This window comes from Lytechinus pictus, chromosome 11 (genome assembly GCF_037042905.1).
Source record: "Lytechinus pictus isolate F3 Inbred chromosome 11, Lp3.0, whole genome shotgun sequence".
Lineage (NCBI taxonomy): Eukaryota > Metazoa > Echinodermata > Echinoidea > Temnopleuroida > Toxopneustidae > Lytechinus > Lytechinus pictus.
The window spans coordinates 27,331,241-27,355,687 of record NC_087255.1 but is presented as its reverse complement, the minus strand read 5'-3'; the positions used below and the strand labels follow the sequence as shown (position 1 = coordinate 27,355,687).

The following is a 24,447-nucleotide window of genomic DNA, read 5'->3' as shown; positions in this document are numbered from 1 at the left end:
CACAGTGCATAACTAGGCAGACGACCCTTTTTTATGGTAGACACTATCTCCGACAAGTAGATCATTGTAATAATGCTGTTCATGAAAACTAATGTGAAGATTGAAAAAAAAATTACCTTGCTTTCACTCGCGGCCTCTAGTAATTGAGCCGATTTGTCAGCAAGGGCCTGCTTATCTCGGACTTCCTGTTCAAGGACAGCTAGACGAGTGGTAAGCTGACCAACGGTCTGTTCTCGGTCAGTATGTTCAGTCTCAAGGCGGTCTGTGTGACGCCTTGTAGACTGCAACTCTCTCTGAGCACGCTGATAGTCCTACGTCGGGAGGAAAGATGGAGGTGGCTTAGAATTCACATGAAAGCATGTTTGTTTCAGTCTGCTTGTACTAACAATGTTGAAGTAATACAAATCATCTTGATTCTTAATTACTCATTGAACATAATTCGCGTAGTACAACGCATATTTTTTCTTGACTTCATATAGACTCTACCACAGATCCGAAGACTCTGGGCTGAAGACTTGTGGGTAAGCGCAAGAGATTTATGATCAATACCAAATCAAGTGTAGATCCTTTTATTTAGTGCACAATTGTAATTGATTTCCATTCAGTTGCAAGTCAATTAAATTTATTGACAATTTAATTTTCATTTCGATTTCATAGACCATTAAAAATATATAAATATTTTCAGAAAAACAAATAATAATACGGAACATAAGAGAAGGTACATATAATGGTCAGGACCTTTGAGAAGCAAGACTGCTTATAATCGGGGCCCTACATTTCATAAACAGTTAAAAACAACAAAACACACATTAACGAAAAACATACAAGACAGACTAGAAGATATGATGAAAGAGATGACAAATGAAATTACAGAGGGAGATATGAATCTTTTGATGATCTGAAAAAAAATGACTTTCTTTTTGTATACTTATTGTTAAAGCCATTGGAAACCAAATGTCTTTGTATGCGTACATTGACCAATAAAATAATCTTGAATCTTGCGAGTGTTGTACTGTTTCTAATATCATCTGTGAGTGAATTCTATCCTTTCACCCCTATTATATCTGATCGAATTACAAATAAAAGTTTAGAAAAAGGAATGTGTAAAATTTCTATGTTGTCTTGTAGAGTAATTATGAATTTGAGAGTTTGTTTGAAACATATGTGAGAAATTTTCTCGGATGGTGCCTTTATGAAAATTAAAAATACAGATCCATGTATTTAAACGTATTAACTCAAATAAAGGTAAAATCTTGTGCTTAATAAAAAGTGGCGCTTCACAAAAGTGGCGCACTTGGACTCATATAATGAGAATTTGTTAGTAAACGAGCTGCCTTCTTTTGTAAAATAAACAGTTTAGGTAAGTTTGATTCAAAGGCGTTAAACCAAATAATATTGCAATAGTTAAGATGGAGGAATAATACAGAATAATAAATGTTAAGTAATATGCCGTGGGGTAAAAGATCCTTGAAACTCAACTTTCTTCCAATGCCGCATTATGCTCGATTTAGAGACTTACACTCAAATTGAACATTTTCAATATAAGTTTATTGCAACGCCCCATTACACTCAGAATTATCGCTGACACTGTGTGTAGTCCAGGGCCCCGTCTTACAAAGAGTTACAATTGATCCAATCAATCGTAACTCTATGGAAATCCATCAGTGTCATCATTTTTTATGAACAAAGAGAAGCACAGTGAATTTTTAAGAAAACAATGAGTGCATGAACAAACATCATAGTTCAAAAATATTTCAAAGTAACATGCATAATAGATGTTGACGTTGCTGGCCGTCCATGGTTGTGATTGATCGAATCAATCGCAACTCTTTGTAACTCTATGGAAATCCATCAGTGTCATAATTTTTTCTACAGGAAATTTGAACAATGTCCCTTATAAACAAAGAGAAGCACAGTGAATTTTAAAGAAAACAATGAGTGCATGAACAAACATCATAGTTCAAAAATATTTTAAAGAAATATGCATGATAGATGTTGACGTTGCTGGCCGTCCATGGTTGTGATTGATTGAATCAATCGCAACTCTTTATTAGACGGGGCCCAGTTCACCTTTCATCTTTCCTCCTATACACATTAGCAGCAACATAATTGGAGACAAAAAACATCTGAACAAAACTTGATGTGTGACGGATACCAATGTAGAAATGGCACACGTTTAGTGAAGTTTACATAAATCAACCTGCCATAGGTCAAAATAGGGGGTGTACCAAAATATGCTAAACATTTTCTATCAATTTTAACCATTAGTACATGGATTACCATAGACTTTCATTTACGCTAAATAATTGATCGTATCTTTGTATGTTACAAGGACCTGATCCTGCAGAGTGTGTGTTATTTTAAGTGGAACTGTGTGTACTAAAGTTGAAACATATTTCCGAGGTCCCGAGATATTTGACTAGGGCAGAATCACCTGTATTGGACAATAGCAATAAAAAATGCTCCAGATTTATTAAAGAAACATGATGGAGTCCCCTGATTTCCAAAATACAGAAAAATGAAAAGAAATTACAAAAACACAATTTTCAAGCCAAAAATTTTGAATATGAAACATCCAATGTTTAAAAATCCTAGATAAGTGAAATATCTGCCCATTGAACCTATCTGCCGTATTTAGCATGAGTTTGCCATCCTTTATCCTCATGGTATTGGAATCTTTTTCCTGAGAATTTCATTATTTACAATAGTTTTATCGATTGTTATATACAGTACCTCTTCAAGCATGTGCAATTTACTACGGAGCTCTTTGATGTTGGATTCCTGTGCTTGCCTTCTTTCATGCATCTCCTAAGACCAAATGATAAATGGACACAAAAAAATGGTTGCATAACCAAAGAGTTGTGAATGTAAATTAAGAACAGATGGGACTAAGTATCCAGGGTATCAACTCATCAACCTCCTCTTTCTTCTCTCCTTCTAAGAACATTCTAATTTAAATAATTTACCAGTTTTGACAAGCCAATATATTTTCACCCAACATACATGACAAAAGCGAATCACTCTGAAAGTAAATGAATGTTCCTAATAAATTTCAGTTTAGATAATCAACATAATTTCAAACAAGTAATTCTACATTGCTAAATGGTCCAATAAAATTTTTTATGAAAAAAAAGAAAGAAAAACCCCCATCAGGCAAAATGAATTATAGATTAAAAAGCTCTATAAGCTGTACAACAGCACCCTGTATTGGAAAGTCTCATTTGACATTTTTCCAACCTTTGAACCCTGAACCATTTTAGGCAACCATGACCCATACCCTAAATTATTAGCTCGTATCGACCACACTCATAAAATCCCATGATACAAGCCCCTCGCTGGTACCCGGCCTGATCCAAGTGAAGTTGTTTAGCTTCCTGTAGACCTGGTCTACAGACAAAAATATTATCTTTGGTGTTTGTTTTATCCTCATAATCATTGATTTGACTCAAGTATTAAAGATTTATCAATAGCTTCCCCAAAGTAAGCATGTGACTCACCCCCTATTATGCCGTGTATTACTGCACATGCCACACAAACCTCCTCATTAGAGTAGTATATTTTGGCAAATTTTTATGCTGCAGCCTTCCGAAATCAATACCAATCTTGACTGAAATCATTGACTGAATATTCCCAAACTTACTAGAAAGATGACATCATTTTAAAACGATCACCTGACATTTAGAACCCATGTTTCTCAAATCACGTGGCTTCATTCCGGGCTATCGGGTATTTGTAAGTTTCAAGTTTCATTTATTTCTCCTCAAGAGATCAAGATAAAAATACATTAAAAAATAGACAATGTAAATACAATGTACATCAAATTTAAAGAAAGTGAGGAAGGCAATGGCCAAAAAGGAAGAAACCTTGTGTGAGGCCAACCCATAAAAAAAATTGTACTTAAAGAAATATTAAAAACATCATATGATCACAAATTCAATGAGAAAAAACAAAAAACATAACAAACAAACAAACACCTAACTAAACCTTAACCGAATGAGAATGGGGGGGGGGGAACCAAAAATAAATCTAAGACTTAGACAATAAAAATGTTTTGTATTTCCTTTTAAAAACAGTTCACTGTATGGCCGGTATTCCAGCCCATCGGGTTCAAAGGGTTAATGAATTTTCCCTGACCATCGTGCAGAAAATATAGTCCCCTGATTAGAAGCTGGGCCATGTAACATGAAGCTAATTAATCATACACAATAATCAATGCAATAAATCGTTGGAATCAGCCCCATGATTGATTTCTAATCTTTATGTTACAGGGTCCTGGTGGAGCTGTCATGGGGAATCAAAGTCATTAATGGTGAAAATTTGGGAGAGTGATATCTGTGCTAATTATGTCATCAAAGGTCAAGTTCACCCCAGAAAATGTTGATTTGAATCAACAGAGAAAAATCAAACAAGCATAACACTGAAAATCTTATCAAAATAGGATATAGAATAAGAAAGTTATGACGTTTAAAAGTTTCTTATTTTTCACAAAATTCATATGCACAACTGAGTGATATGCAAATGAGAGAGTCAATGAAGTCCCTCACTCACTTTTTCTTTTGTTTTTTATTGTTTGAATTATACAATATTTTAATTTTTGAGCGATTGATGGCCGAGATCATAAGGGGGGGGGGCTGAATCACCCCCCCCCTTATGATCTCGGCCATCGATCGCGACATAAATTGGCACACACGTTACCCATGGCATAATCTACAAAGATCAAATTTTGCGAAAATTCTCATTGCTAATTATCTTATCAAATGCATTTCTAAAAAATTTCAACATCACATTGATTTTCTTATATATTTTATTGTTTTCTAAATTTCTTATGTATTTCTTTACTTTCCGACTTTTTGTTTTTTATTGGAAATTGTTGGGACATTATTTTGACCATAAACAAGATGACATTAAATAAGGAAAGATAAGAATACATGGCTTTTGGCTAAAAACACTATTTGCATACGAATTTACGTTTTTTGAGCAATTTTGGGTCTGCATGCACTTACGAAATGTTGCATAATTTTGGAACCGCGTACCCACTTGAGACTTGAAAGTAAAAAGTCAGCGAGCGACGCGTTATAAAAAAATTGTGCGGCGGATCTATTGCGAAAAATGTCGCGCTAAATCTTATTAGGGTCAATAAAGTATTCTGAATGCATGTTTTACCCTATTAACAGCCTGTAGTTCTGCAATACGAGACTGCATCTTCTCGCTCTGTTTTCTATGCTTCTCTTCCAGTTCTTGACACTGTGCCGAGCTCTGCTTCTCAACATCTCTCTGCATCTGAAGATTCAAATACATAAATGAATTTTGATTAGATTCAAGAATTTCATTAATCCACATGCCTATTATGATTAATAAATTAAATAATATTGTACTGTATTATCTAACATATCCCCCCCCCCTTGTAACCCTTGCTCAACTACTTTGTTTTCTATTTATTTGCAGTAGGAAAATGTAATGTTCAATGAATCCTCTCATTCTGTTAAGCCTGAAAAAAACATCTTTGATTTATTATACACTATGTTACAGCACAATTTGTGACATGATTTTTGGTTGAAAACACAATTTGCATTGACTTGTAAACCAAATCATGTTTTGAGCAATTTTTGATCTGACTTGCACTTACAAAATGTTGTGTAATCTCAGTACCACGTTCCCAGGTGTCACAAATTTGGTCTCAAAAGATGCATTAGACTTGGAAAGTAAAAATTCATCTAGCGGCTCGGTCAAAAAAATATTGCGCGGATCGTTGAGGGGGAGCCTCCGAGGCCCCCCCCCCCGACCTAGATAGGGTTAAGACATACCTCTAGAGCTTTCTGTCGTTCTTCAGCTAGTTCCTGCTGGTGTTTAGCTTCAAGGCTATCAGACTGACTACTCCACTGACCTTTTAATCTCTCAAGCTCACTGCTCCGGGTCTGGAGTAACTATGGAGATAAAGAGTCACATAGTGCATTCACAGGTGTGTTTCATGTTTTCAGTGTATTCAGTGTAATCATAGTGTACTCATAATGTATTCAGTGTACTCATAGTGTGTTCAGTGTATTCATAGTGCTTTCTCAGTGTAATCATTGTGTGCTCACAATGTATTCAGTGTGTTCAGTGTATTCATAGTGCTTTCTCAGTGTAATTATAGTGTGCTCACAATGTATTCAGTGTGTTTATAGTGTATTCAATGTATTCATCTAGTGTTTTCTCAGTGCAATCATAGTCAGTTCATATTGTGTTCATAGTGTGTTCACTGCATTCACACTGTGTTCACTGCATTCACACTGTGTTCACAGTATGTTCACATTGTGGTAGTAATATGTTAACAGTATGTTTGCAGTCTTTTCACCACAGTGCGTTTGCACTATGTTCACAGTTGTTCAGTGTGGTGGTAGTAGTATGTTAGCAGTCTTTTCACCAGTGTGCAAGCACTGTGTTCACAGTATGCTCAGTGTGGTAGTAGTATGTTAACAATATGTTTGCAATTTTCACCAGTGTGTTTGCACTGTGTTCACAGTATGTAGTGTTAGTAGTATGTTAGCAGTCTTTTTTGCATTCTTTTCACCACAGTGTGTTTGCACTGTGTTCACAGTATGTTCATAGTGTGGTAGTAGTATGTTAACAGTATGTTTGCAGTCTTTTCACCAGTGTGTTTGCACTGTGTTCACAGTATTTTCACATTGTGGTAGTAATGTTAACAGTATGTTCGCAGTCTTTTCACCACAGTGCGTTTGCATTGTGTTCACAGTATGTTCACAGTGTGGTAGTAGTATGTTAGCAGTCTTTTCACCAGTGTGCAAGCACTGTGTTCACAGTATGTTCACATTGTGGTAGTAATATGTTAACAGTATGTTTGCAGTCTTTTCACCACAGTGCATTTGCACTGTGTTCACAGTTGTTCACAGTGTGGTGGTAGTATGTTAGCAGTCTTTTCACCACTGTGTGTTTGCACTGTGTTCACAGTATGTTCAGTGTGGTAGTAGTATGTTAACAGTATGTTTGCAGTCTTTTCACCAGTGTGTTTGCAATGTGTTCACAGTATGTTCACAGTGTGGTAGTAGTATGTTAACAGTATGTTCGCAGTCTTTTCACAACAGTGCGTTTGCACTGTGTTCACAGTATGTTCACAGTGTGGTAGTAGTATGTTAGCAGTCTTTTCACCAGTGTGCAAGCACTGTGTTCACAGTATGTTCACAGTGTGGTAGTAGTATGTTAACAATATGTTTGTAGTCTTTTCACCTGTGTACTTGCACTGTGTTCACAGTATGTTAACAGTGTGGTAGTAGTATGTTAAAAGTATTTTCGCACATTGTTAACAGTATGTTCAGTCTGTTCACAGTGCGTTAATAGTGCATTCAGTGTGTTCACAGTTTGAACCACATGAGGATGTAATTCACTATGTTAAAATGCTTGTAAATTTTCAAACTTTAAGATGATTTTACACATTGAAAACCTCTACAGTATAAGTGTTCATGGTGTGTTCACACAGCTGGGTACCTTGGGCTGTCGTGACTATTCTGCCATTTTTTTTTTAACAAAAGAAAGTAATTCAACAAAAATGTAATTTCCTATAAAATTGTGTCTGTCAATGCATTATGATGGTGGTTACCAGCCATATCTCATAGCAGAGTCAGTGTTCTTCATAATAAATTTGCCTGGAAGAAGAAATTACTTTGTAACATTAGAAACTCAATTTTGGTTAATATGTCCTTTGCTTCCTTTTGTCTGGCAGTGGAGTAGTATTTACCTCTTGGGTTTGTTGCAGCTGATGGGTGAGGGATGTCTCTCTGGTACTAAGATGAGTTTGAAGCTGATTGTGATCATCCTGGGAATTTTTTAAGAAAACAAAATTGAAAATGAAACAAAATTACTTTATTTTTATTGCTATCTATATTAGGGATCATATTTCACCTAATATAGTTGAATGCTCTAATGGTAATTGCCCAATAATTTTTTTTTGGTACTTATCAGAGTGAAATGTTACCTAGAGTGACTTGAGACACTTTGCTATCTAACTCTTGAGGGTCTGAAAAGGGTTTGAGACTGAGTGAGATCAATTATTTTCTGAGATGTTACCTGGGGTGACTTGAGACACTTGGGTAAGTAACTCTTGAGGGTCTGGGCCAGGGTTGAGGCTTAAAGAGGGATGCATGAGATGCTCGAGTGCTGCTTATAACACAAACAATCAATAACATGTCTGAAATGTTACCTGCAGTGACTGAAGACATTTGGCTAAAGTAATCCTTTACTTCTAAGTCTGAGCTGGGTTTGAGACTAAGTGAGATGCTTAAATGCTGCTTACAACACAAACAATCTATTATGTGTCTGGAATGTTACCTGGAGTGACTTGAGACACTTAGCTAAGTAACTCTTGAGGGTCTGGGCCAGATGTGAGGCTTAAAGAGAGATATACGAGATGCTTACAAGACAAACAATCAAAAACATGTCAGAAATGTTACCTGCAGCGACTTGAGGCACTTGGCTAAGTAACTCTTGACTTCTGAATCTGTGCCAGGTTTAAGACTCAGTGAGAGATGAGTGAGATGCTTGAAAGGATTGGTCTCAACGACACTTAGCTGAGCTAGACCATAAGACGAACCAGCGAGGTCCATGGACTGGTTCAGCTGGAGAACAAACCTTTGGGCATCAAAATAAACAAGGCAAAAGTAATTTTGTGTCTCGCCCACTTATGAAAATAACCAGAAATATCGTGATTTGTGAGGGCATGCAACAGAATTGTATCGAAACTTCATTGTGAAATGACTCGGATGAAATAACACTTGTCATAATAAGCCTTGCACGTACACTTTAACGTTGACCTGAAGATGACCTTTGACCTTACCATGTGACCTCCGACTGCAGCATAACATGCAGGTCCCCCAAAGTCCATCTACCATCCAAGTTTGGTTGAAAAGTGACTTACAGTTGCGGAGTTAGGTGTCATAAGAGCGTCTTGCATGTAAACTTTAACGTTGACCTGAAAATTACCTTTGACCTTACCATGTGACCTCCGACTGCAGCATAAGATGCACGTCCCCTAAGTCCATCTACCATCCAAGTTTGGTTGAAAAGAGACTTACGGTTGCAGAGTTAGGTGTCATAAGAGAGTCTTGCATGTAAACTTTAACGTTGACCTGAAAATGACCTTTGACCCTACCATGTGACCTCCGACTGCAGCATAACATGCAGGTCCCCCAAGTCCATCTACCATCCAAGTTTGGTTGAAAAGTGACTTACGGTTGCGGAGTTAGGTGTCATAAGAGTCTTGCATGTAAACTTTAACATTGACCTGAAAATGACCTTTGACCTTGCCATGTGACCTCCGACTGCAGCATAACATGCAGGTCCCCCAAGTCCATCTACCATCCAAATTTGGTTGAAAAGTGACTTGCGGTTGCGGAGTTAGGTGTCATAAGAGAGTCTTGCATGTAAACTTAAACGTTGACCTGAAAATGACCTTTGACCTTACCATGTGACCTCCGACTGCAGCATAACATGCAGGTCCCCCAAGTCCATCTACCATCCAAGTTTGGTTGAAAAGCGACTTATGGTTGTGGAGTTATGTGTCATTAGGTTTGTGACGGACGGACGACGGACGACATTTGGATCCCTAAGTCTCGCCTTCACCTCTGGTGGGCGAGACAAAAAGGCCAAAAAGGGATGTTGGTATTACATATATGAAAGCACCATGAACAAATTGCACATGTATGTAAAAATAATCTACACTGGCTATTGTCAATCCCTGGAATAGTTTCCAAACATTTCCATGATGTTCAAAATAGATATAAATGAAGAATGATAATAAAAACACCCCCACCCCAAACAAAAATATATATCACTACGCCGCATGGAGTAAGGCGAGATCGACAGATTCCCCACCCCCCCCCCTCAAAAAGAAACAAAAACAAAACCAAAAAGAATATTCTTATTTCAAGTGGGGGGGGGGGGGACAATTTCTGTTAAATTTCTGACAAGGAAAATAAATTGTATAAATAAAAGCTATGTAACTTGTCTTATCAGTGTACGTCAGCTGCGGCCTGAACTTTGTTTTGCTGGACTAATTCTTCAAGTACCCAGTCTGTCTGAAAACGTACAGGGATAGAACTTTTTCATCAGTTGCTCCTCGTCTTTGGAATTCTCTACCAATCAACGTTGTAATTGTATCAATATTGAGACCTTCAAATCTGAACTAAAGACCCATCTTTTCCAGCAACCTTGGGAATAATGTGTGACATATTGGGGAGCCGGCACCTTTGAATGTTATTTACAGATAAATGGCGCTATACAAATGCTGTCGATCATCATCCTCAAATTTCCCCAACTGTAAGTTATTTCCATCGGAATATTATTTTCTACATACTTACTTGCCATGCATCTGGCCTTGGTTCTGAGCACATAACTGCAATAGTTCAATGAACTTCTGAGGGAATGCACTGAAATCCACCAGTAAACCTTGCTGATTCTTCAACCTGTAATGGAGATTACAGTATTTCATATTATCAATTCTCTTGTTATTTCTATCTCAATATGTTGCGTATTGAGTCTTAGCAATTAAAACTTTACTAAGCAATATCAAACTAATGGACAAATAATACATGTACAATGGTACATGTATATATAAAGCTCAGATCCTCTGCATTCATTTGATGCAATTTACAACACAGACATTCCAAGCATTAATGAGGAACTGCTTATAGACTGAAAGCAACTCAAAGAGATTATACTAAAAAATAAAATATGGCAAGCATTATCTCAATTTCAAACAGAAAGTCATATTTCCTTAAGTTAATTTTCTACGCAGTATATTTGACACCTAAATCAAGGAAAATTATGTACGAACTACATGTATATTTCCACAATAATACAGGGTACAAACTACAAAGTGAAGATGTTTTCATTGGAGAAAAGTCTGCCATAACAGCTAACAGAGTTCCAGTTTCGTTTGCACTCACTGTTGAACACCTCTTTTCCACATTATCAATCCATTCTCTATCATCATATTACTGTATTTTATGGAATAATTATGATACTGTATGGTGGTTATCAACAAATAACCATTATCATCATCATTATTATCATTATTATCTAATTTCCAGAGTATCTCTTACACTTGAAAATCCTCCTCTCCAAGATGAAGATCATATAGAAAGAAAGGGTCTTTGTCATCAGTCAATCTCACATGGAGCTCCTGTCAAAGAAAACACAACAGAATATCTTGAAAGACCAAGACCGGACCCAAAAGTGAAATTGATAAATCATATACCAATTGAAAGCGTATGAACTACTAAACACAGCAATGCAAGCTTTATGCACTTTCACCACTGTACATGTACCAGTTGAATATTTGCTAAAGGATATTTATTGGGTCTCGAAAACAGGCTTTCTTGTGCTTTTCACCGGCTACAAGAGACCATGATGTCAGGTTGTGTCAGAAGTGTTGTGATTTGTACACAGAAAAAATTGGTAATTTTTCTGCTTTTCAGATTACGCATCTTATTTTTCTTCACTTCTATCACATAAAGATCACATAAAGATATAATAAATATCTTTGGAAACTAACATTCAAAGGAAAGAGAAAGAGAGAGGGCGCACGTCATCGTCGACAGACCTGTCTTACGGGAGCTCCAGCCAAACTCAAAAATATCGGCCTAAATCTCACCAATCGTAAAGTATATTTTGACAAATTGTGTATATAATGATTGTTATTGTTATTTTCTATGCTCATGTGTCAATTTTGTTAATTATGTCTTTCTAAAAATTGGGCTTTTGGGCCTCCCCTCGACCACCTTCTACCTATGTGAAAGCGGGATTATGTCACAGTGTATGAGCGAATACAGATACAGCTTTCTCGGAGATGTCTACCATCCATCCAAATAAGACATCCTGCTGGTTGCATCTTCTTTTCTGCATTGTATTTCTACTCAGATTCTACCACCATACGTCGATTGATAAACTGAAGGAACATTCGGTCCTAGCAGCTGTCTCTTTTCATAATGATACCTCTAGAGCCAAACAGTTATATCTTGACAGATCGACAAGAGCAATACGTCGTGGTATTCATGAGCAAACCCACGCAAAGCAAGTCTGTTTATCACTGATTCTGCTTCTTTCTGGGGATGTCCAGGTAAACCCAGGACCCAAGACTGCTGCCATCTACCCTTGTGGATACTGTGAGAAGCCAGTAAATTGGTCTCATCATGCTGTTTGCTGTGATAATTGCTCTGTTTGGTACCACAAATCGTGTGAGGATCTGAATACAAATGACATAGAACATCTCGGACATGACAACGTTGTTTGGCATTGCTATAAATGTGACAATGCGAATGTTGAGACGTTTACTTTCAACTCCTTCGAACTTCGCACAGCAAATGACTTTTATCTCCTGTCTCCGGAGCATTACCCATTAGGCCTAGGCATCGATTCTTTTACATCTGATGACCCACCTAGCCCGATAGGTGAGAGCAGCCCCAAGTCGAGAGTGGACTCTGATGACAACGCCGCTTCCAGAAGCCGGCTCTCAAGCACTGGATCAAGTTCTCACTCCAGCAAGAGTTCCACGAGTATATCCTGCGGCAAAAAATCCAATCTGCGACTTCTTACTGTTAACTGTTGTAGCATCAAGAAGAATCGTTCTGAATTTGCTGCTGCAGTAGACTACATCAAGCCAGATGTCATCTGTGGGACTGAATCGTGGCTTTATGGTGTCAAGCCAGGGAAGGATCCTGCAATCAATGCAATCAGATCATCAGAGGTTTTCCCTTCCTCACATCAATTCTCCAGGAATGATAGAGAATCCACCGGGGGTGGCGTCTTTATTGGAGTCTCAAGAAACATCACGACAGAGAATAAACCAGAGCTCTCAACGGACTGTGAAGTGGTTTGGAATAAGATCAAACTGAAAGGTGAAAGGGAACTCTATTGTGGCTCCTTCTATATGCCTCACCGTGACATGAAACACCTAAACCAACTCCGCAACTCGTTGGAGCGCACCATGGAAAATCTCAGAGACCATCATGTTATTTTGACTGGGGACTTTAATTGTCCAGACATAGATTGGGAGCACCTCAGCACTCGACCAGGCTCCGCTGAGAGAGAAGTACAACAAGCTCTTATTGACATCACTTTGGACTTTGGCCTCCATCAAATACATGAGCAACCTACAAGGCAAGACAATCTGCTAGACCTCGTCTTCACTAACAACCCATCATTGGTGAAGAGTTCAAACAGCACGCCGGGGATTAGCGACCATGCCATGGTAGTAACGGACTTTGAGATCCTACCCCACATTGTGAAACACAACAACAAGAAGTGTTACATGTTTCAGAAAGCTAACTGGACTGAAATTCACCAGCGAGCTGCAGTGTTATCTACTGAACTCGTCACTAAAACTGACTGTAAAGTAGGAATCGAAGAAGTTTGGAATCACTTCAAGACATCACTGTTTCAGATCCTAGATGAACATGTTCCCTCCAAGACAGTGCGAGGTAGGAAATCTCTCCCGTGGTTTTCACACAGCCTCAAACGAATGGTGAAGAAGAAAATGAGACTTTACAAGAAAACCAAGAAAACCACCCACGGTGCAGCCAAGAAGAGTGCATGGAAGAAGTATACAGACTTCCAGAAGGACTGCAAACAGGCTTTCAAAGTAGCTGAAGAGAATTTCATCCTATCTTCAGTCATGCATGGTTTGGAGGAAAACAATCCTAAGCCCTTCTGGAGATACGTGTCCTCGAAGAGGAGAGATAGAACTGGTACCCCAGCACTAAAGAAGGATGGTAATCTGATCCATGATAGCAGACTGAAGGCACAGATGCTGTTACAACAGTTCAAATCGGTCTTCAACTTGGACACCTTCAACCCACCAGTTGAAACAAGAACTACCAAGCCTGCACGCAAGATTGACGATCTGCACATTTCTATCTCTGGTGTGGAAAAGCTACTTGGCAAGATCAACATCTCAAAAGCAGCTGGTCCAGACCTTATTCCTAACATCATTTTAAAGGAATGTGCACCCGAACTTGCTCCTGGCATTACAGCGATGTTTAAGCTGTCAGTGGACTCTGGTGCTCTACCCCTCGACTGGAGAGATGCTCACGTATCACCAGTGTTCAAGAAGGGTGATGTCCACCAAACCAGCAATTATCGCCCAGTCTCCCTAACTTCGGTTATTTGTAAGCAACTGGAGCATATCATCTGTCGCCATATTATAATGCACCTGGAACGCAATAAGATCTTGTCACCACTCAATCACGGTTTCAGAGCAGGCCATTCTACTGAGACACAGCTCTTGACTGCCGTACACGACTTTCTCACAGCCCATGATAAGAAGACCCAAATGGACATCATTATCTTGGACTTTGAGAAGGCTTTCGACACCGTCCCTCATTCACTTCTACTACACAAGCTGGAAAGATATGGCATCGAAGGTCCTTTGCTTCAGTGGCTCTCATCTTTCCTAACAAAGAGACAGATGAAAGTTGTTGTGAATGGAGAACACTCATCTTCAACGAAGGTAATGTCAGGAGTGCCGCAAGGGACAGTGCTCGGCCCCCTTCTCTTCCTTTGTCATATCAACGACTTACCAGACAATGTCAAGTCTACTGTCCGCCTTTTCGCTGATGACTGTCTCTTATATAGAACGATCAAGTCGCAGCGGGATCATGTCAGTCTTCAAAACGATCTGTCCAAGCTGCAGCAATGGGCGATTACATGGGGAATGAGATTCAATGCCACGAAATGCCAAGTACTGAGTACTGATCAGAAGTCATCCTACTTCTATAACATCAATGGTCATATTCTCAAACACATTTCCCAAGAGAAGTACCTCGGAGTCATGCTGTCTGATGACCTTAAATGGACCCCACACATCAGCATGACAACGAAAAAAGCAAATTCCATCCTGGGACTTCTTCGCCGAAATCTCCAGTTTTGCCCTGAGCAGTGTAAACGTACAGCCTACATCTCCCTTGTACGGTCCATTCTCGAGTACGGAGCCTGTGTGTGGGATCCATACCTGCAGAAAGATATCCAAAGCCTTGAAAGGGTTCAGCGCAGAGCTGTGAGGTTCATCACAGGTGACTACACATCTCGCAACCCAGGCAGTATCACCAGCATGAAAGAAAAGCTAAATCTGCCAACACTATCCTCAAGACGACAAGTCCTGAAGTTATCTTCCTTCTTCAAGGTGGTCGAGGGGTTGGTCCCAGCCCTTCCTATTGAGAATTTCTTGACTAAATCAAGGCCAAAACGGAAAGTCAAAACAAAACAATTTAAAGACTTTCAAGCACAGAATATCTTAGAAAGACAAGTAGTGAACCACAATAAAGGTTACACTATTCAATCAACAAACACTGAACAATTAAAACAATCTTTTTTTGTGAGTACCCCTCTGGCTTGGAACCATCTCCCACCTGACACAGTGAACAGCACATCACTAGAGGGGTTCAAGTCAAAGATCGAAAAGAGCTACCTACGATACGACTAAATATCACCGTGCCCTCTCTCACCCGCTGCATTCATACCAATTGGTCCAGCAGTGTACACATCCAGATCCAGATTCAGAGGATCATTGTTGAATTTGAAGGGCTCTTAATTTTCATTTCAGAAGGCTATTTTTTCAGCAAGGCTCAAACTGGAAAATGCACAAGCAAATGTGGTCTCAAATAAATTTCAGAGCATTGCAGAGTTACAGCCTCCTAGCAAGCTGTCATTTGTTCATTTAAACAACACAACTTTTGTGAAAATTACTGTGGTAGATGCACCGAAACCCCTCTCAGGGTCACACCACCCATTTGCAGAGAATTCTTCTCAACACAAAGTAACAAAGTGTACCTGTGCCAAACGGCTCCAACATCTTCTTGCTATCAACTCAGAAAAGCTGAAGAAGCATCCAGTATTAAACATTAAATTCTGTGCTAATTGGTAAGTTCAGGGGACCATTTCATAAAACAAAAAGTCAGTTATTTTCACTTTCTGTTATAAGCTACTGAAATCCTTGCATTTGATTGGCTCAGAACAAATAAGTCAGTGAAAATCACTAATTTGCTTCTTAAAACACCCCCCCGGATAACAAAATTATTTTCTATATATATATTTTATCAAATTCTTGTATTATGCAGCCTCAGAATGGGTTATATCGTACCTTTCTGTGAATGGGTGATGTAACAGAGACCAGTTCAAGAAAGATTCTGATCCCAAAGGTCCTGAAATAAGAAAGTTATGACATTTTAAAGTTTTGCTTATTTTTCAAAAACATTTATATGCACAACTCAGTGACATGCAAATGAGAGTTGATGAAGTTCCTCAGTCACTATTTCTTTTTTTTTAATTGTTTGAATTAATCAATATTTCAATTTTTACAGATTTGACAATAGGGACCAATGTACTACAACAAGGTCAAAGTTAAAATTAGTTTTAAAATGACCTTTGACCTTGATTTTGTGACCAGCAACTCATGCAGGATGATCAACTTTTATGAAATGATGTACATGTACATGTAGGTCCATATACTTTTTAAATAAACTTCTAGCAAAAGGAAGATAGAAAATACTCACCTTTCATCTTGGCCTTGTGATTTAAAAACCACATTAAGAACTTGATCAAACAGAGCACCTTCCATTCTCAATTTTCATACACTTTGAATTTTAAACTGAAATAAAAGAAGAGAGATGGAGAGAAAATGAAAATGAAGTGTCAAGTGTGAACAATGTAAAATTTTAGAGAAATCTTAACTGTAACAGAGCAAGGTAATTTTGAACCATCTCACAGACACAGCCACTGACCCAAGAAATTGGCCATCCATCAAGCCTTTGCAAAAAAATTAGCATATTTCAAACAGTGGGTGATCTCAAGTACGGTGATGATATATGGTGTTGGTGTTGTGTCAACACCAACACCAGCCACAACACCGTACTTAAAATGATGCTGGTTTTGGGATTGACCTCGGAAAATATGATGCATTGCCGGCAGTTCGTATTGAGTGCCGATGTTGAATGTCTGCTGAACTGAGCATCACAGCTAGTGTTGACGATCTACTTGTAATTTCCCCATTCACCGACCCCCACCCCCAGGGATTGGGAAAATCGTAATTTCAAGTTCGATGCTGGTGATTTGAAGCCCATGAACAGCCGGCTAACAGGATGAAACATCGCCGTAAAATTAGATGTTTACAATTAAAATGAGTGCAAATCATAAAAGCTGTACACAATTCAATGGAAAATAATGTTTACTCTTTCAGGTTCTTGAAGTGATTTAGCCTCTGCATTCTATACAATGAGATTTTACTGTAATTTCTCACCGATTTCACTTTCGCCGTCGAGAAGTTCTCGCGTAAACTTGAGATGCAGCAGCAGCACAGCGCAGAGGCGTGAGGTCATAGGCTATCGATTGATATGCGATTGGTTCCGTTCCTCTAAGCCCAGCCTGGTGTTGGAGCTCGGTTCAGCAGCCTTTTCGCACTCTCAACACTAACACCAACTCAAAATCATCCATTGTGCAATCAACAAAACAGTAGTCACTATAAAATGATCCAACCAATTATATACATAATGCATAAAAGAAAGGTATCCTCTAAACAGACTCTAGGTACCGGTACATGTATACCCAGGCCTAAAATTTTCTTTAAAATGATATTAATAATCTCAAAAGCTAGAATTTTTTATCATACTTCCCTTTTCTATTTTCTTTACATCAGACCTTTTTGCTTTTTAATGGAAATCGTCAATGGCACTATTTCAAGCGAGATTTCAAAAAAGAACATGAACTTGATTGAATTTATTTTTAAAGTTAAAATTTTGTAGATCTACTATGGCTAGAATTACCAGTTGAGTAATACCAGTACATGTAAGCCCAGTATTCCATCATTGCTCAGCATTCTGTCAGTTTTTGTTTCAATGGCTGTTACTCATGCTATAAACTCAGAAATATGCCACCAAACTTTGATACCTGTAATTCAGAGATCTAAACATATCACCAACTTGATAAACATTCAGCCCACTGGTCAATGTCATTACAGTTTCTTCAATTCTGGGCTTGGACCGAATTCCAGAAAAAAAAACCTTTTTTTTCTGGAATAATTTCTCCAGTATCAATTTCTAAGTAACTTTGAAAATCTGTTAATTAGAGGAACATATTTTTCTTTTTCAGTATTGATTATTAAAATTTAATGTTACGCATGCTAGTGCAATACTGTAGTGCATTAACAAATTGATTGACATTGGATATAAGTGACCAAATACATATTAGTTGGCGTTTCAACACGTTTCAACTGCAATTCCGGGTTTTGTCAATGTCATTAGTAGGAAGATTGGGGTTAGTTGGAACGCGGGGTAAGTTGAAACATTGTAATTTTCTTTAATGCCTGTAACATAAATTTATGCAATACTGCCCTCAATTTTTGCTATTAATAATACAACACTTGTATTATTAATAGCAATATATTGAGGGCAGTATTACATAAATTTATGTTACAGGCGTTAAAGAAAATTACAATGTTTCAACTTACACCGCGTTCCAACTAACCCTGATCTCCCCTACATTACTTTCTTTTCTTTATGTCATGCACTATTAACGTGCTGTGTAACTCTGAAATTTCATTTTCAGTGCAGTCAGTGACATGTCATTGCCAGTATTCACGCGGATGTCACACAGACTTGAAAGCACGATAGAAAATTTGAGCCTAGATCTAGATCCAACTTGTTAGACTAGAATTAAAGTAACAGAAAACAAATCCTAAAATCAAAACAAAAGCAGAAAGTAAAACAAATACAGTTCTAAGAAAATGATAAAGAAAAAGGGGAAAAGAAGAATAAAAGTACAGAAAAGAACAGAAATTAAATGAAATGAAAACTAGAAAGAAAAGAAATGAAAAGAAAAGGAAAGAGAAAAGAAAAAAAAGAAAGACTCTAGAATATCTAGATCTATAAAACAAAATTAAAATTGAACAGGAAAAAAAATGGAGAAAGAAAAAATACCCTGTAGACTCTGCCTCAAATATGAACAGGGGGGGAGGTTTCTATTCTTGCCTTTGCAGTGGTTTCGCTTTTATGCTATTTGAATAGCTTTCATATTCATCACGGATACATGATATCTCCCATTCACTTGTGTACATTAGAAATTGTGTATCGTATTGGTACCAGGCATAACTTAGCCTTGAAGACTCCATGATGATGTTTTTTTAAATATTTTGATATATACTTCTTCATCATGGAGCCTTGACACTCTTTCCATAGATGAATAAGCGAGACCTGGATGGATTTCCCTAGGAAATCCATAGTTAGAGGGTGAAATCGGTTTGTAAGGGTGAATTTTTATATTTATCTATGAATCTTAATGCGCATAAAGGGATAAAAATTATTACACTATACATAGATGGTAAAAATTAGACGTTTCTTTAATACCAGACCGATCTCCTGTAGATCCCTCGATCCGTTTGTCAACAAAGCAAAGACAATAGACCTGACCCTTGAACCGCTTCGTTATGACGTACATCCGATTAGCAATGCCGTTTTGAAAAAAAATTTATACTATAGATAAAAATTATTATTTCACAAATACTAAAATTTAATACGTGATTATAAATAATTAGTTTAAGTGAAATATATACTAAAGCAATGGAGAGAGTTGTTCACATATGAGATCACACATCTTTGTCGCATTGCCAATATGAGGATGTCCATATCATTAATTAGGTATGTGACTATCGCGCGATGTGATCTCAATACTGCGGCACCGGCAGCGGTTTCAGAATGAGTTTGGGTTGCTCTGTAAGGGGTGGCTTTAAATGGGTGTAGATTTGGCGGTTTCTCGCCAATTTGGCTTATTTTCACTGATGACGTAGCTGAAAAATCCCCTTCGCCTCGATGTCAACTTTTGAAGATCAGACGCATGGAAGTTGGATTTGGCTCATGTGAAAGTCTAATGTTGTCTTTACCATCGTGACCGGCCCTGAAGGTAAGTTTTAACAGATTTTAAACCTATTTTAACAGCTTCTTCATATATTTTTCTTGGTGTGTGGTGAATATAAATCGATTCTAAAAATCCGATCATTTATTTTTTACATCCTCAAAATTGATTAAACTGCCGCGAGAGTTGCGTGCTACGCGACCATCATGATGAGTGCAGTGTCGCCGGGAGCCCTGGCATGGGTGCACCGGCTCAGAGGGGTTATGCTAGCAGTTTGTGCATCGCATTGATTGAATTATTTGCTTTTGAGATCTAGAGTCTACTTGTTTATATTTATGTTATTAGTTATTACTTCCTTTGATGAATATATTAATAGTTACACATTACACAATTTTGGCTTGTTTTCAGTATTTTGTTGTAAGATGGGATGTCATTTATCATTCATTTATTTTAGGCAAACTTAGCCTGAGCCTTAGCAGAAATTTCCATCAAAATATACCAAATCAGGATTTTTTTTTTGCAGCAGTGAGATTTGAATAGATAACTAATTAATTTGCTAATTGATAATTACTAATGAATAAATTTATCAAATACTGCAATACTGAGATCTTTCTGTAAGTATTCAATGTTTTATCATTCTAAAAGTTTTATTTAGAAGATGTGTAAATCAGGGCCTGACCTTTACTTTTTTTTAGGGAGCCAGCCGGGCTCCTCAACCACTTTTTTAGGGAGCCCGCAAGGGGTTCAGGGAGCCCAAGTTTATCACATTTTTGGGGGGTCATAACAATGGTCAGTATTAAAACACACCAACACAATTCCTTGTTTTTATAATAATCAATACCAGGTGTATTATTATTAAGTAAATGTGAGGATTAACTGAACTGAAGAATTAATCTTACAGCAATTGACTTTTGTGAAGCCCTTTTGCTACAGTAACAGTCTAACATTGGACTTCAGGTTTTATCAGAATGAGATATAGCACTGGATAAGTCACTCTTCCTCGCTTGTCTGTTCAAATTTATGTTCATTCAATCTTCAATATTGCTCAACAGATTGAGCAAGCAATAATAAATATCATTTGCAGAGAGGAAAATAAATGACAAAAACTATTGAAAATGCATTTAACCACTAGGAATACACTTTTCTTTCAGAACCTTCCCAAAATATGATATTTTCATCCTTTGCTCAATCTGTTTCATTGCATATTCAATTTCCACTCAAATCGACATTCATCTCATCCATTATTTCAGAATAGACATCTTTGTTTACATTAAACTCAGCCACAGGCACTAGGAATGCCCAAGGGGCTCATACAATGACCCCTGCCATGGGGACATACCATTGTAACCAAGCAACACAGGCTCAATGTTGACAGTTACCAGGTCACTCACTGTTTTTATGAATGAACTTTCTTGGCTGATACTAGAAAAACTTAAGGAGCAAGCCGGGCATTTTGATTTACTTTCTAAGGAGCCCGCCAAGGTTTTAGGGAGCCAATTGCCACCGGGCTCCCGCTAAAGTCGAGCCCTAATGTTGTTGCAGAAGTTCCTGTAAAAACATTCCAAACAATATAAGGAAATTATATAAGTTTGTATGTGTTCAGTAATGTAATGAGTTTATGAACAATTAACATACCGGTATCAATTTACTAATTGATAATTACTAATTAAATATTTAATACATTGATCAATTAAGACAAATATTGATGTCCTTTCTCATCGCCTATTTATACTCAGTTTTATAGAGTAAAATGAATAATTTGTATAATTTTGTTTAAAAAATTTTGGGGGGTCACGGTCAGTCACACAGTTTGAATGGTCACAATGGTACCGTATTAAGAAAGTCAATGGCAATAATTAAATCAGATTTTTATTTAAAAAATCATAACTCTCTTAATATTTGACCTAGAGAAATGGTTCAGCCCTTTTCAATGGACTAGGTTACAATGTAATTCCATGATTTTTATTTTTTTGTCACATACCTACATAATGATCACAATATGCAAATGCTCATAACTTTCTAATTATTTGTCCAATTTTTCTCAAACTTTCGTTGATCCGTTTCTTTGATTTTTCTGTTTTTAAACAAGCTATCTTGTTCCAAAGGTTTATTGGCATTATCGTGAAATAAGTCACCAGTGACAAATTTTCACAGGGGTCATTTTAAACCTGATATGCGGATAGTCTCCATCCAAAAAAACTAGAGCCACGTCAATAACAGAGTCACGTGCCGGGGCGTGTCAGTCGCATGCCGGGGCGTGTCAATCATGAATTTTAAAATTCTTTGTCGATATCACTCCGCCTTCTCTCGTACATTTAAATACGCACAGTTAGGGTACTTTACATTTCTGTTTGTAAATTTCAGGATACGCACGGGTGCGTATTCTGAAATCTACAAGTAAAAACATACTATTTTAGACAGTATGCCATCCTATAGTCTCAACCCATTCGGCTTCTATATATTGATCTTATAATTTGTCACCAGCTATGGGATTTCGGAGATTTAATATACTGCTGGTGACAAATTTCACGAACAGTTAATAGGAAACGGATGGGTTGAGGCAATATTGGATAACCTACTGTCTTAATTGTTGAATTTCGAATCTGTCACCAGCTATGGGATTTTATACTTTTATGTACAGTTGGTGACACATTTCACGAACAATACATAGGAGACGGATGGGGTGAGGCAATAATGGATAGCTAACTGTCTTAAAGTGGCAGAGTGGTCTTGAAGAGAAGGGAAAAGAGGGGTTGATGGAATAAAAGGTTAATTACTGTTAATTTATGGAAAAAAGTGGTGACAAATTTCACGACCAAGACATAGAATTTAAAAGAATATTGATTCATTATTTGGATAGTTAACTGTCTAAAAGTGGCAGAGTGGTCTTGAAGAGGAGGGAAAAGAGGGGTCGATGGAATAAAAGGTTAATTACTGTTAATTTAGTGAAAACAAGTGGTGACACATTTCACGACCAAGACATAGAATCTAAGAATATTGATTCATTAATTGGATAGTTAACTGTCTAATAGTGGCAGAGTGGTCTTGAAGAGGAGGGAAAAGAGGGGTTGATGGAATAAAAGGTTAATTACTGTTAATTTAGTGAAAACAAGTGGTGACACATTTCACGACCAAGACTAGAATCTAAGAATATTGATTCATTAATTGGATAGTTAACTGTCTAATAGTGGCAGAGTGGTCTTGAAGAGGAGGGAAAAGAGGGGTTGATGGAATAAAAGGTTAATTTACTGTTAATTTATTGAAAAAGTGGTGACAAATTTCACGACCAATACATAGAATCTAAGAATATTGATTCATTATTTGGATAGTTAAATGTCTAAAAGTGGCAGAGTGGTCTTGAAGAGGAGGGAAAAGAGGGGTTGATGGAATAAAAGGTTAATTATCGTTATTTTATTGAAAAAAGTGGTGACAAATTTCACGACCAATAGAAAAGAATTCACGAATTAAAAAACAGGAAAAATTAAACACTAAATAAATCAATACATCATCGTTCGTGATCAATTCAGGATAAAACTCACTTTCTGGAAGGGGCGGGGAGATCATTCAAACAATCCAGGGAATCAACACAGCATTTTAATTCGACCCCGGAATTCGACTGTCATCTTATTTTGCATCCATACTGAGCAAGATGGAGTGAGTCGACTGTCTGGAAAATCCGAATGCTGGTAGGAGTCAGATCTGTGGTTCTTTACTTTGTGGCGTGGGATGTGAACATAGAGTTGGATAAGCGTACGGCATGATGTGATAAGGGTGTCACAGTTGAAAACAAAAAAAAATTATCCAACTCTATGGATGTGAATAATACAAGTTGGTGGGTGTGTGTGTTTAAAATGGGCAGGTTGCTTAATATATCGGGCAGTTCAGGTTACTAGTAATGGGTGGGGCGCGTAAGATAGGCGGGTTGTACTAGGGGGTTCTTTGTGATGCACATGCTCGAAAGTCACCGACGCTCGGCAGCCTTTATCTATGTTCATCATTCATTGGTCGATGTTTGCGCACGCTCATCAGTCAGCGTTGTGATTGGTCTAAACTTGAAGTCATTGATTGTACTAATTCATTTTGCACATGCCATTAATTTGTTATTGTCGTACGTGTCGTAGTTGGTCGAAACCTCGAATTCATGACAATCCGCTGGCGTTGAGCATGCATCACAGAAGTCAGTCTAGGCCCATATTTCATGATTTGTGATTTATTTAGTGAACAGCTGGAAAATAGATTGGCGATTCTTTAATCACTAAATAAATCGTATTTTCTTCCTTGCTTCTCCTTAATTTTAATTCAAATTGATTCGTTATTGTTTGTCATCTTTATTCCATCGCCCACTTCCCTTAATTTTCAAAACCGCTCCCACTTTCTTTCAAAGTTGGCTGTCATAAATATTTTTATAAATATTTTTAAAACAAATTCTATAAATATCCAAACGATCCAGCTTTTCTTCAAATATAGTTTTTAGTCAAATCACGTTTTCTTCTTCAAAATGCAATTATCCTCTTAAAGACAATGATTAAAAACATCCAATAACACTAAATTAACAAGATA

General features: G+C 37.5%; 1 protein-coding gene across 2 annotated transcripts in view; it reads right to left on the bottom strand.

Annotated features, from left to right (window-relative positions):
• Nucleotides 1–23,511, bottom strand: part of LOC129271100 (spindle assembly abnormal protein 6 homolog) — a 38,602-nt gene extending 15,091 nt beyond the window's left edge. The window contains exons 1-11 of one of the 2 annotated variants that reach the window (XM_064106244.1): nt 23,427–23,511; nt 16,539–16,633; nt 16,127–16,187; nt 11,094–11,173; nt 10,350–10,454; nt 8,445–8,622; nt 7,733–7,810; nt 5,805–5,924; nt 5,164–5,280; nt 2,734–2,808; nt 117–311 (exon numbers count right to left, since the gene is read on the bottom strand). In XM_064106244.1, coding sequence (XP_063962314.1) covers nt 117–311; nt 2,734–2,808; nt 5,164–5,280; nt 5,805–5,924; nt 7,733–7,810; nt 8,445–8,622; nt 10,350–10,454; nt 11,094–11,173; nt 16,127–16,187; nt 16,539–16,603 — 1,074 coding nt within the window. In that variant the 5' untranslated portion in view covers nt 16,604–16,633; nt 23,427–23,511. Of the gene's footprint in view, nt 1–116; nt 312–2,733; nt 2,809–5,163; nt 5,281–5,804; nt 5,925–7,732; nt 7,811–8,444; nt 8,623–10,349; nt 10,455–11,093; nt 11,174–16,126; nt 16,188–16,538; nt 16,634–17,281; nt 17,501–23,426 lie in introns of those variants that run through there. The other variant, XM_064106243.1, reaches the window with a different exon arrangement.
• Between the last annotated feature and the right edge of the window lie 936 nt (nt 23,512–24,447).